The sequence below is a fragment of the Phalacrocorax carbo genome, chromosome 7 (genome assembly GCF_963921805.1).
Source record: "Phalacrocorax carbo chromosome 7, bPhaCar2.1, whole genome shotgun sequence".
In the NCBI taxonomy this organism is placed as follows: Eukaryota; Metazoa; Chordata; class Aves; order Suliformes; family Phalacrocoracidae; genus Phalacrocorax; species Phalacrocorax carbo.
Window position 1 is genome coordinate 50,701,661 of NC_087519.1, and position 11,438 is coordinate 50,713,098.

Here is an 11,438-nt window from a genome sequence, read left to right on the forward strand (position 1 = left end):
TTGTCATTGCCCAAGTTGTTCCCGCAATGGATGTACAAGGAAAACAGGAAAGAGCTCCTCAACTTTTGCTCAGCGTGGCTGCGGTGCATCTCCAGCCCTCTTCTAACACCTCACTTGGAGCCGGTATGAGATGCTCACTTGCCACCCCTCAGCCCTACCGCAACACAAACGCCACGCAGCGCTCCGCGAACACACAGAAACAGCGTGCCCTCTTTCGGCTGAGGGAACAGGAAAGTGCTTCAACAGATGATGCTTGTCAGAAACCTCTCCTCTCTTTAACTGAGAAGTGGAATGTTTAAGGGAGAAAATACATAAAAAGTGGTTGTTTTGAGCACAGAAACCAAGAATCCATTACAATTTAGCAGATGGATATTTTATGACAGAAAACAAAAACAATCACAAGTTTAAAATCAGACTGTTTTTGCAGCAGCACTTTCATTTACTGTACAACACTGCATAGGCACTCCTACTTATAAAAAAAATCTCAGACACAATGGAGAAGAGTCTTCTGAAACTGCTCACTGAGTTTTCAACAATATCAAAAGGGCTAAACTCCTGCCTTACAGTAAAACGAATTTTGTTAAATGTATGATGAAGACCTCGCAATGATGTTGCCTGTGAGAAACTCAAAAGAACGTCTGTAATGCAAAGCAAGTTTTGGAAGATGCACTGAACTCTGATCTTAAAATTAAAAGCCTAGTTTTTTTGCAACACCAAAATACAAAGCACAACAGAAAATAATATTGAAAACAAGTATTTATTCAAGTAGTAACAGTATGAGACACCATATAATTTCAAATTACACAGTGTATAAGGTTAAGTATTCAAAAGTTTAGTTCTCTTTCTATTTTTTGGTCAAAGCAAACTGCTAAAGTAAAGTAAAAAAAATACCTGCCATTCTATACCAATAACATTAACTCACTTTCACAGTAGATATACACGTCACTACTCATGGTTTAGAAAGTTTGAGTTTTGGTAAATATCATAGTAATAACAAACACTGCTCACAATCTGCAACCGTAATTAGAAAATAGAGTTGGGGTTTTCCTTTGTTTGTTTGTTTTTTTTACATATATTATTTATTCTTATTCTTTCCATTCATGATCTCCCCTTACAACTGCAAGAGTACAAAACACAGAAAATAAATGAAAATTTCCTCCAAGTCTAACACCTACGGGCATTTCTGTATATGACCAAAGGCTCCAAAATAAATCCTCTCTCCTTCCTTTCGCTCTACCTACAGCACAGGCCAACCTCGCCCAAACCTTGGAGTTTGTGGTTGTAAAAGAAATGAAAAGGAGAGTGGCAGCTATGCTCCGTGGAAATACGACCCACGCCATGCGGTGCAACTTGCCCGGGAACCGGCCCTGGTGCTGCCCGGCCCCGAGCAGGCCGGGCCCGCCGGGCTGGGCTGACCCGCCCCCTCAGCCCCTCACAGCGGGCCGGGGCCGGGGCCTCGCCCAGCTCAGCTCAGCCCGGCCCGGCCCAGCCCCGCCCCGCCGCCACAACCGGCGGCCACGCTCCGGCCCAGCGCCGCCGCCGCCGCCCCCCCACAGGCGCCGGCCGCCGGGGAGGGAGAAAAGGCGGGTGGGAGGGGAGGCACCGCTTCCCGCGCAGGGCAGGGCCGGGCCGCCGTCAGGGCGCGGGTCCCCGCCTACGCGCCCCGCCCCGCCGCGGCCTGGCCGGGGCCTGCCGCCGCTGCTGCCTCCGCCGCCGCCGCTCCCCCGCCTCCGCGCGTCCCGCCGGGAGACTCGCCTCGGACAAGCCGCTCACTCCGCTTCCGCCATCTTCTCGCCTCCCTTAGGGGGAGGCGCCGCGCAGACGCGCTGGGGACGGCCGGCGCCGGACACGTGACGGGCCCCGCCGCCATGTTGTCGTTGGAGGGTGGCGTCGTCCCAGTGGCGCGGGCTCCCCACCGTGCCTCCCCGCCTGCTGTGGGATGGTAGCGAGGGAGCAACAGGCTTCATGCTGATGCGGGAAGACCAGGAAAACACCTGTAGTACTTTTCCACATTGACTGCTCAAGGGCCTCAGCAGGTCCAGCCAGGACACTGGTGGTGAGCTTTTTCCCTGAGGAATATGAAACAACAGTTTTTTTGCCTCATTAGCTTAGCTTTCAGTTCCTTCCTATGAACTGTTGGCTCTGAGCCTTTCCCAACTGTGGGGCTGACCGCCCCACCCTTGAATCAACCATAACTGAGCCGAGTTGAATGCATTCCTGTCTGCAGGCGGTAGCAGCTGCGGCGTATTACCTGGCCTACAGAGGTGAGCAAAGCCCGACCTCCATAAAGACAAGTAGCCACTGTACCACGTAGGCCTAATTCACATCTCACATGGGACATCTTGACAAACTGAGCACCTTGCCCTCGCTTCTTCACAAAATGTCTTCCTGTGATGAAGAAATACCTTCTGTATATTTGAATTATGCAACTTTATTACATAGCCTCCAGGTATAACAGTATTTTCAAATCTGCTTGTAGTCTCAATACAGAAAGCAAGCATTCTACATAGGACAGAAGTGCTGGCTCATGATGCTTTAAATATTTGACAGAACTAGTTGTGTGAGCGAAAATGAAATCGGTTAAAAATTTGATAAAAATAGGAACAGATAGTAAAATGGAGCTCAGCAATACCTCTTTCTGCAATTAGGTTGCTGTTCCCTCACATAATGCAGTTTGACCAACCAATAATTGGACATGAAGCGGGGAAAAAAAATGCCAGATATCTAGCAGCTAGTTGGGATAGGTAAGTACGTTGCAAAGAAAATCATCTTGGCAAGCATCTTACAAAACTCAAATACCTTCCAAAGAACTCTCGATGAGCTTAAAACTGTTGAAGGGTGAAGCAGTCACACTGACCGCAGGCGGGCTGCCTGTGGTAAGTAGCAACAGCTTACCAGGCGTAATAAGGATACCTGGTTTCTATAAAAGATCATATGATGATTAAGTAGGAGAAAACAGGTTTTAAAAGGTAAAAAAGGAGGTGCAGGGAAAATGGAAACTCATGCTGAAACACTCTTGGAGCGGCAGTAGGAGATAGATACGTTTGAAGTCCTGGCGCAAGACACGGGTGAGTTAGGATACAGCAAGGCGCTTCCTGATGTACAAAAAAATGTTAAGAGCGTGTGGAAGCTGGGTGGAGCAAGGAACATGCTTCTGAGGGGGAAAAAAAAACCCTGCAGGAAGGTCAGGTAGGATGAAAAAAATTCTGTACTTTGTAACCACGCCTAAGGTAAACAGCAAATAAGGCCTTAAGTTATTTTATCACTGATATGAGAAGGAGCAAGGTGTGTTGATTGGAATTGCGAATCTCACGTAGCCCGTACCTGGACATGAAAACGCTGAATTCCACGCTGCTCTGATCTGGGCAGCCAGATGTGGGGCTGATGGGAGCACCGAGGCGGGGCAGCGGAAAAAAGGAATTGTTTTTACTAGGACAGAAGAAAACAAAGGTTCCCTATTTCTTAGGGTTCCCGTAAACTTCCGCCTGTTCAGGAAGCATTGGGCGATATAAACAGGTGCTATCAAAGGAGCTATTGATGTATTGTTAAATAGGCAAAGCGGGAAGGAAAGGCTACTTCCAGTAATAAGGTGGTTTATGATTAACAGTTTTAATAAAATACCATTTATTAACCCCTTTATTGCTGCCCATTTATAAATGCATAAATTTAGATTTTATATAAAAATATAAATTATACATTTGTATATTATTGTCCCCCCCCCCCTTTAGTTAAAAAACATCCTGTTTCTTTCTTAAAAAATATCTTAGCCGTTTGATAGATCGTAGTTAGAGCTTCACCTGAACTGGACATACTCTCTGATGGGCAGCGCACATTGCACGGATTCTTTAGGATTCTTACAGAAAATATTTTAGTCAACGGTCGTTGCAAGAAACGCGTTGCCGTTGCTCCTGACCAGCTCCGGTTGCCCATCAGCTCCGCGCTGGCTGCTACTTTTGCCATGGTTTTGTACCAGAGCAGCCGCTTCTGGCTCGTTCAGCCTTAAAAGACGGACAACTATAGCTGTACTTAAATAAAAAAGCAAATCTCCTTCCTCCTCCGCCCCGTCCGCAGGCGCGGCTCTGCCTGAGGTGAAGCCCCGCGCAAGGAGCCGCTGACCGAAAGCCAGGCACCTAGAACTCAGAGGAAGAGTATCAGCGGAGCCGGCCCGACCGCCACAGCCGCCCGGTCCGCCGGGCCCCGCCGGCCGTGACTGACCGACGCCCTGACTGACTCCCGCTACCGGGCCGGCGGCAGCGCTCCTCCAGCCCGGTCGCCGCCACCCAGCATGCCTCGCGGCGGGCCGTACCAAGTGGCGGGGAGACATACAGCGGAGCTCACCCCTGCTCCGGGAAGGGAGAAAAGGAGCCATTAGGGTGGAACTGTGGCCTGTCTCACCGGGAGAGATCCGCTCCGGCGGATTCGCTACCGGGATCTCGGCTGCCTCTGCGCTGCCGCCGCCTCGCCCCTCCCCCCCTTCGCTGCATCGTGGAGCGTTCCGCTCCGCAGGTGTGCGCCGGGGTCCAGCGGGAGAGCCCACGTGGGGCAGGGGGGGACGGACACACACAGGAGGGGTGGCGCCCGCCTGTCCCGGGCGGCGGAGCTGCTGACCGTCCGCTCTCGGGGAGGCTCCTCCTTTCTGCGGGGGGAGGTTCCGTGCTCCGCTCCTGCACCGCGCCACACGGCTCCGCGTTCTCCTTCTTCTCTGTACTCCCCCAACGCTAACTGTGGTCCCGCCCGCCCCGGGCTGGCGCCGTGAGGCGGGACGGCGGCGCGGCGCGCGTGAGGCGGCGGCGGGGCGGGGGTCGCGCAGCCGCCTCTCGCAGCCTTCCCGCCGCCCTCCCGCCGCCCCGGGCGGAGCCGCCCTCCCGCCGCCGGGCGTGAGGTGAGGTGGTGGGGGGATGCCGACACAGAGGGACAGCAGCGGCAACAGCACCATGTCGGCTCCGGGCGGCGGAGGGGGCGGCCTGGGCGGGGACAGCGCCCACCAGGTGCGGGTCAAGGCCTACTACAAGGGGTGAGTCAGGGCGCGGAGCCCCCGGGGGCGGGAGGTGGGGACCGGGGCGCGGAGAGGCGGCGGGGCGGAGGGCGGCGGGGCTGCCTCGGGAGCCGGACACCGCCGGGGCCCAGCCTCCTGCCCCGTATCGCTGGTGAGCGGGGATGTACCGGAGGGGCCTCCGCGGCCCCGCTCGCCCGGCCTCCCCCGCACCCCGAGGCCCTGCTTGTTTACCTGCTGTCAGTAACGCCCGCGTGTGCCTCCGCAGCGCTCTGTTGGGGGGCGCGTGCCAAAATTCGTACTTAAACACCTTCAGGGTCCAGCTTTGGTCCTGATCTCTGTGTGTTAAGTGATATCCAGGTCTAAAGGACGGAGGTGTTTGAATGAAAACCTATTTAACCCGTTTTTAGACCATTTCCCAGACACCAGGTGATTTCCGAGGGAGTCTGTGAATGGCAAATGAGAGGCATCTACTGTCAATGATGCTCCCACTGTAAAAAAAAAAAAAAAAAAAAAAGGAAAATACGCTAGAAGCCTGCACGATGAAAATCAGAATGTCGCTGGTCTAATTCAGTGGCTCTCCAATAACATCATCTAAGGCAGAAGCATTCTGCATTGGGTTCACAAAACCCCGTTAAATAGTAACAGCTAAAGGACCTAACTTTAAAAACCTGGATGCAAGGGTTCATTGGCCATTAAGCTTAAAAGGAGGTGATCTCAGCAGAAAAAAAATGTAGGTTGCATTTTTTTCGTTGAGATTGAATGCATGATACTCTCAACAGCTTCCTTCCAGTTATCTCTATTAAGTACCAGAAAAGATTTATTATATTTACAGTATTTACTCTCTGGTATTTCTAGCTTCACAATTTTAAGGAGAGGTATTGAAACCATGCTGAGCAGTTGATATGTGCTTGATTTCTGGCTTGTGTCTCCTTTGGGGCTTTTCTTGGCAAAAGTCTACAGAAGTACTGTAGAGACTGGCACGATCTCTGTGGCTATAAAGGACGTGTGAAACACTGTCAAAGTAATAGTATGTGAAATTCTAAGGTCTTTGTTTTACAGTTCCTTTAATCTACCATTTCTTAAGGACCTGGAGATGCCCCTGGCTGTCAGGTGGCAGAAGTGTTCATTTGGTCAGGTAGTGAACTGAAGTGGGAACTCTTCTGGGTTAAAACCATTTCTTTTTCTTCTGCTGGGTCAGTTTTAATCTTGATCGTTTCCACATGCAATCACATGAATTCTTGCTATAGCACAGGGAGGCTGTGGTGCAAGAACAGAGAGAAAGCAGCTCAGGGTTGTGGGAGTGAGGAAGAAAACTGCTACATTGTGTAGGAATGCTGGCTCATGATACTTTAAATATTAGGTAATAATTTCACAGGCACTGGAATGTTTCTTTTGGGTCTCATCTATTGACTTTTTAGCTGTTAATGCAATTATCAGTTTACTTTTAATAATGATACTGAGTCATACCGGGTGTTGGTTAACCATTGTGAATACCAACAAACTAACAAGCCGAATGCCTTAGTCATGATTTTTTTTTTTTGGATCTAAACAAATTATTCTCTCTACTTTCTTAAAACAGGGTCTCATGCTTGCTTCTGAGACTAGCACTATCAAGAAGTGGGTATCAAAGCAAAACACTTTACCTGCACTTACACTGGAATGACTTGGAGACTGATGTCTGGAACTGTAAATGCTGATATCAAGGGCAGCATTTTCCCCTTTCTCAAATAAACTGTCTCAAGATTAGAGCTGGACAGAGGATTTAATCTCTCTTAAATTTCCCCTTAATAGAAGCATCTAAGTGAGTTGTAGAAGTTACTGTGAAAGTCTTTCTAGGAAGGTCTTTTCAACTTCCAGAAGGAGTTTCTGGTTAAAGAGGGAAAAAAAAAAGAGGCAACTCAAAAGTACAGATTCGGTCTTGAAACGGTTGGGAATCTGATAGTCAGGCTACTTGCTTGGGGCTTGAGACACCGTGCTTACCGACTCAGAGCAGAGAGCCGAACCTGAATCTGCAAAATGCCGCTCGGTCTGGCCAAGAGCCTAATTGCTTTTCTCGGCCAAGACAAAGACTTCCATGAAGAACTCTTTGAAGGGTCTTTTTTTTCATTCAACTCTGCAGTAGTGATTCTTTATCTCAAATTCATGAAATATGTAAAACCAGGAAGGAAAATTTTCCTAAAATGAACAGACATCATGAAAATATGAGGATGGGAGTTCCCGAGACTTGGGAATTAGGGCATTAGGTTGAGTTTATCCAGGTATTTCCTTCTATCAGGTAAGCCACGCTTATCTGTCTCATAGGCTTGGTTGTTTAAAATGCTGAAAATAGTCTTATCTATTTTGAAGAGTTACTGTAATCTGTGTGGTGTATGTAATAGAGGTTCCCAAGCGAGTTCATAGGAATTTACTGTATTACACCAAGTGTTTACCTACCTTTGTGTTGATACAGTAACAAAGTGTAGCAGCTTCAAACACGCAGCACCAAACAGCATCTGTAATTACAACCATTTCGGCTTGCTAATATTATTCAAAGTTTACCTTTTGTCTTATCTCATTTGTTGTAGATGCTTTTTGTCAGTTCAGTACAAGAAGCTATTATATCATTAATCTGTGTGGGGAGGATTGCGTTGTAGCAGTAGAGAGCAGGTAGGAATAATACACTGCTTGTGCACTAGGAATCCTGTAGAGTTAATGTTGCTGACTTAAAAACAACCCACAGCAAATTTGAAGAACAGTTTTTCTGTCACAGTTAGAACCGCTAGCTTGCGTTCTTCCAGTGCCTGACATGGATTTTTCCACTGTTTAAACTGTGTGGGCTGTAATGTGGTAGGACTTTTAATATAGTTAGAGGTATAGGTGACCAACGCTTTGCCCACCTTCAGCTTGGGTTGGTTCAAATGAAGGATACTCCTGACAAACCTCACAATACTTGTTAAACTTGCATCTTTTCTTAATTTTAATACATTTACGTGAGTGGGTAAAGTGGAAAAAAAGAAGTTCAATTTTAATTTTAAAATCAAATGTACCTCCATAAATATTTCCAGGAAATTAATTTCTTAAGAATTTTTGAATTCTCGCATCCTTTCTTTATATTATTCTTCGGCTTGAATGCTTTCTGATCAGTTGTTCATCTCAGTGTGTTTCCTTGGCTTTTGAAGGTCAGGTTCTTCATTGGAGAGCATTCGGCTTAAGAAAGCTTTTGGTTTAAGCCTATGAACACATTTTCACCCCTTCTTGCTGTTTCAACATTGATTTCTTTTTCTGGTGATATATTTTTTCCAGAAAAACAGATTGTGGGAGCAGGCAATTTGAGACCTCAGACTTCCACTGGGGAAAGGGATACTTTAAATTGTTCTGAGTGGCAGTGCCTGAACCTTACGGTGCTGAAATGATACTGAAACAGCAGAATTCTCCAGGAATCTTGTATGGGTTAATTTAAGTGAGCTATAATTAGACATTATCAAAAGCCTTAGTGACTGACCCAGGCCTGTGATAAATACATGGCTATGTAGATAATATGTGATTATGTACCTGTATATTTCCACGTACGTAATAGCTGTGTTAGGCTGCAGGTGGAAGAATCTAAAGCAGTAGTCTCTCTTCTTACAGTGGATTGTTCTCTCACAGAAGCTTACGCTCAGAAGTGAAAAATGAGATATGGGTATTGAATTGCATTTAACTGTTGGCATTGGGGGTTTTTTGTTTGTTTGGTCAGTTGTGGGTGGGTGGTTTTGGTTTTTTTTGTAAAAGGACATTACGAATTTTGGATGATCTGTAAAAGAGGCATGAAAAAAGCTGATTTCAGAGGAAAGGTGGGGAAGATGGTGATGAGGTTCATGGTCTTCTAGAGACATTTAAAATCTGTTCTTGAATGTTCATGTTTAGATTTACCGTTTGCATTTCCTCAGTCTTCCAGTGGTTTCTCTTTTACTGATTCTTCCATTTGCAGGGTATTGATTCAGGCAGGCCTTTTATTAGTCTGAATAGAATGATTGTTTATTGTAGTTTATATCTTCCATAAATATTAATATTTTAACTGAAAGCAACTTAGGACAAGTACTCTTCTTTATGTGCATGTTTCCTACTCACAGGTCCCTGATTAAGACCTATTTTAGTAGTACTAATACAAATTCTAAAAAAACCTAGTTCTTCATGGTTAATTGACACATTCAGATGTGGTGGTGCAAAGCGTGTGCTTGAAGCAGATTTTCTCCTCATTTCCTCTGTGTCATGAGGAGACAAATAAGGATATTATGCCTTAGAATAGCTTTATAACAAACATGCTTATTAAAAGCAGTGCATAAGCTTATCTTCATCAGAAGGAAAGGACTATTTTCAAGATTTTTTTTTACCCACATCTTAGTGAAAGAAAGCATTTTGTATTTTTTCATGCAAGGCAGCAGGCTATGGTCCACATTAACTTTCCTTTGTTCTTTAATTTAGCCTACTAATTCTTGTTTAAAATGCAAAATTTTTTATCAGTAGAGTTTAGCTTCCTGTCTTATCTTGAGTGAATACAGCTTTTTCCTAATGAAGACCTCATCGATGCGATGTTAAGCGCAAGAAGTGTGGAAAACACCATATAATGCAAAGGTGTGATAACAGAACCACTCTGGAAGTGAGACCTGTCTCAGTAGAAAATGTTGGTGTCATCGGTATGGTTAAAATGGCAAAATAAAGCTTGTAGAAAGACCTGTAATATTTCAGTTTCTCTGTTATGTAAAGCTGTCTTCACATCTCTAGGAGGAGTGTGCTAGATGTTGCTTGTAGATCCTTGTTCATAGTTACCTACATCTTTTTATGTTATTTTAAAATTTTTTATATGGTTATTAGCTAGGGTTCTCTGAAGGCCTAATTAGTGTTTGTTGTACCAGAGATGGTAAGATCTTCCAAACGTATTTAGTAGCTGTCCGATATGTGTCCTGTTGAAAGTGTTAGAGTAGTAATTTAGAGAACTTGCCTAACTCTAAAATAATAAAACTTTCTTTTTATTTGAAGGGCAACAGTTTTGCTACTTGAAGGTAGCAACAAGTAGGAAGAGTGTTTTTCAGATGCTTTATAGATACAGAAGGATTCCTGGGCTGCTCAGTACATCTTAACATTGTGACTTTTTCTCTTCACTGTAGTACAGATAAATCTATTTTAAGTGGACTTGAATTATCAAATTTTAAAACCTGCTGAACAGTTTTTGCTAATATATAGGGGTTTTTTTAATCTTCAGTTTTTGCTAGAGCATCACTGATTACAGCCTCTCGAGGATATGGTCTGTCACCTAACTCTTTGCTTGTCTGACAATAATACTCAGGTAGTCGCTGCAGCTTTTAACATACCCTTGCCTGTTACTGACTAGTTCCATTACAAACTAAACTACAATAGTTGAAATACTTCACTCTGACTTCTCAGTGCCCTTCAGGACTTAACTTTTTGTTTAAGAAGATATTCTAAAGTGAATATATCTGCACTAAAATGATAATAAATACAGTATGAGTACAGTAAACTTTAGCACAAAAGGAGTGAGGCTGCTAAGTAAGCAGTGCCTTATTATTTCCTTCCCTGAAAAACAGGAAATACAGGTTGAGACTTTGCCTCCTAATACAGCTACGTGGGTTTCCCTTTGGTTGATGCCTGTGTGTCTGTCACAGTAGTTCACTGTTAAATCTGCCTCGGTTCATAGAGACAAACGTTGGCGTTAGGTTCACAGTTTGTGTCTGTTGAGAGAGGATGCAAAGGGAGAACTTCGTGTTGGAGAGAACACGGTTTGCCTCGTGGCATGGGCGCAACCGGGTGTTTCAAGTGAATCCCTGCGTGCCCCAAGGTGTTGTGCTGTGTGTAAATACTGGGGTCTGAATATTGTTTTGTTTTGCATTTTGTCTCATGTGGAAAGAAGAAGAGCAATTTCTCAACGGAATAATGTGGCAACTTTTTGACTGCTTTATTCAGGTTGTTGAAGAGGTGTCATTTCAGTGTCCTAACCATTTGCTGGAGTCTTTCCCCTGACTAAGCTAACCCTGATCATGCGCATAAATCCTGAAATAAGCTAGCTGTTCTTCTAGAGTGCTTAGAAGTTGCTAGTTTACTTTATTCATGCTGCTGAATGTAAAGGAGCCTCAGGCACGCGTGTTTATCATGTGTGTTCCCTGCCAATCCTGAAAGTGGTTTGGGTTCAGTGACCACAGTATCTTAAGTCACCTTCTTGATACCCCTCTGCGCATGCACAAGGTGATTCAAAGATGTTTAACTTGCTGCATTTGTACACTTCAGTCTAGTAGGTACATTGATGTCAATTTTGACCAGATGTAAACTTCGTTGCTTCAATTATTTTTTTCCCCCACCAAACAGTGCTGGCAGGTGGCCCCAACTGAGACAAACCTCAGCTAGCTGAGGTTTTTATGGGAAGATTAGTCTCGTAGCTCAAACACTGGGTTTATGCAAGGTGTTTGAA

At 45.5% G+C, this 11,438-nt stretch overlaps 1 protein-coding gene and 1 long non-coding RNA gene across 2 annotated transcripts in view; one reads left to right on the forward strand and one right to left on the reverse strand.

Annotated features, from left to right (window-relative positions):
* Positions 1 to 1,915: 1,915 nt before the first annotated feature.
* On the reverse strand, positions 1,916 to 4,543 carry LOC135314409 (uncharacterized). The gene is made up of 3 exons (XR_010373917.1): positions 3,798 to 4,543; positions 3,325 to 3,429; positions 1,916 to 2,069 (listed from the first exon to the last, which is right to left on the reverse strand). It is a non-coding gene; the product is annotated as an uncharacterized LOC135314409 (long non-coding RNA).
* A 124-nt stretch (positions 4,544 to 4,667) lies between these two features.
* The window catches only part of PRKCI (protein kinase C iota), a 29,275-nt gene continuing 22,504 nt past the window's right edge, over positions 4,668 to 11,438 (forward strand). The window contains exon 1 of the mRNA XM_064457983.1: positions 4,668 to 5,014. Within this exon, the coding sequence (XP_064314053.1) occupies positions 4,899 to 5,014 (116 nt within the window). The 5' untranslated portion in view covers positions 4,668 to 4,898. The remainder of the gene's footprint in view (positions 5,015 to 11,438) is intronic.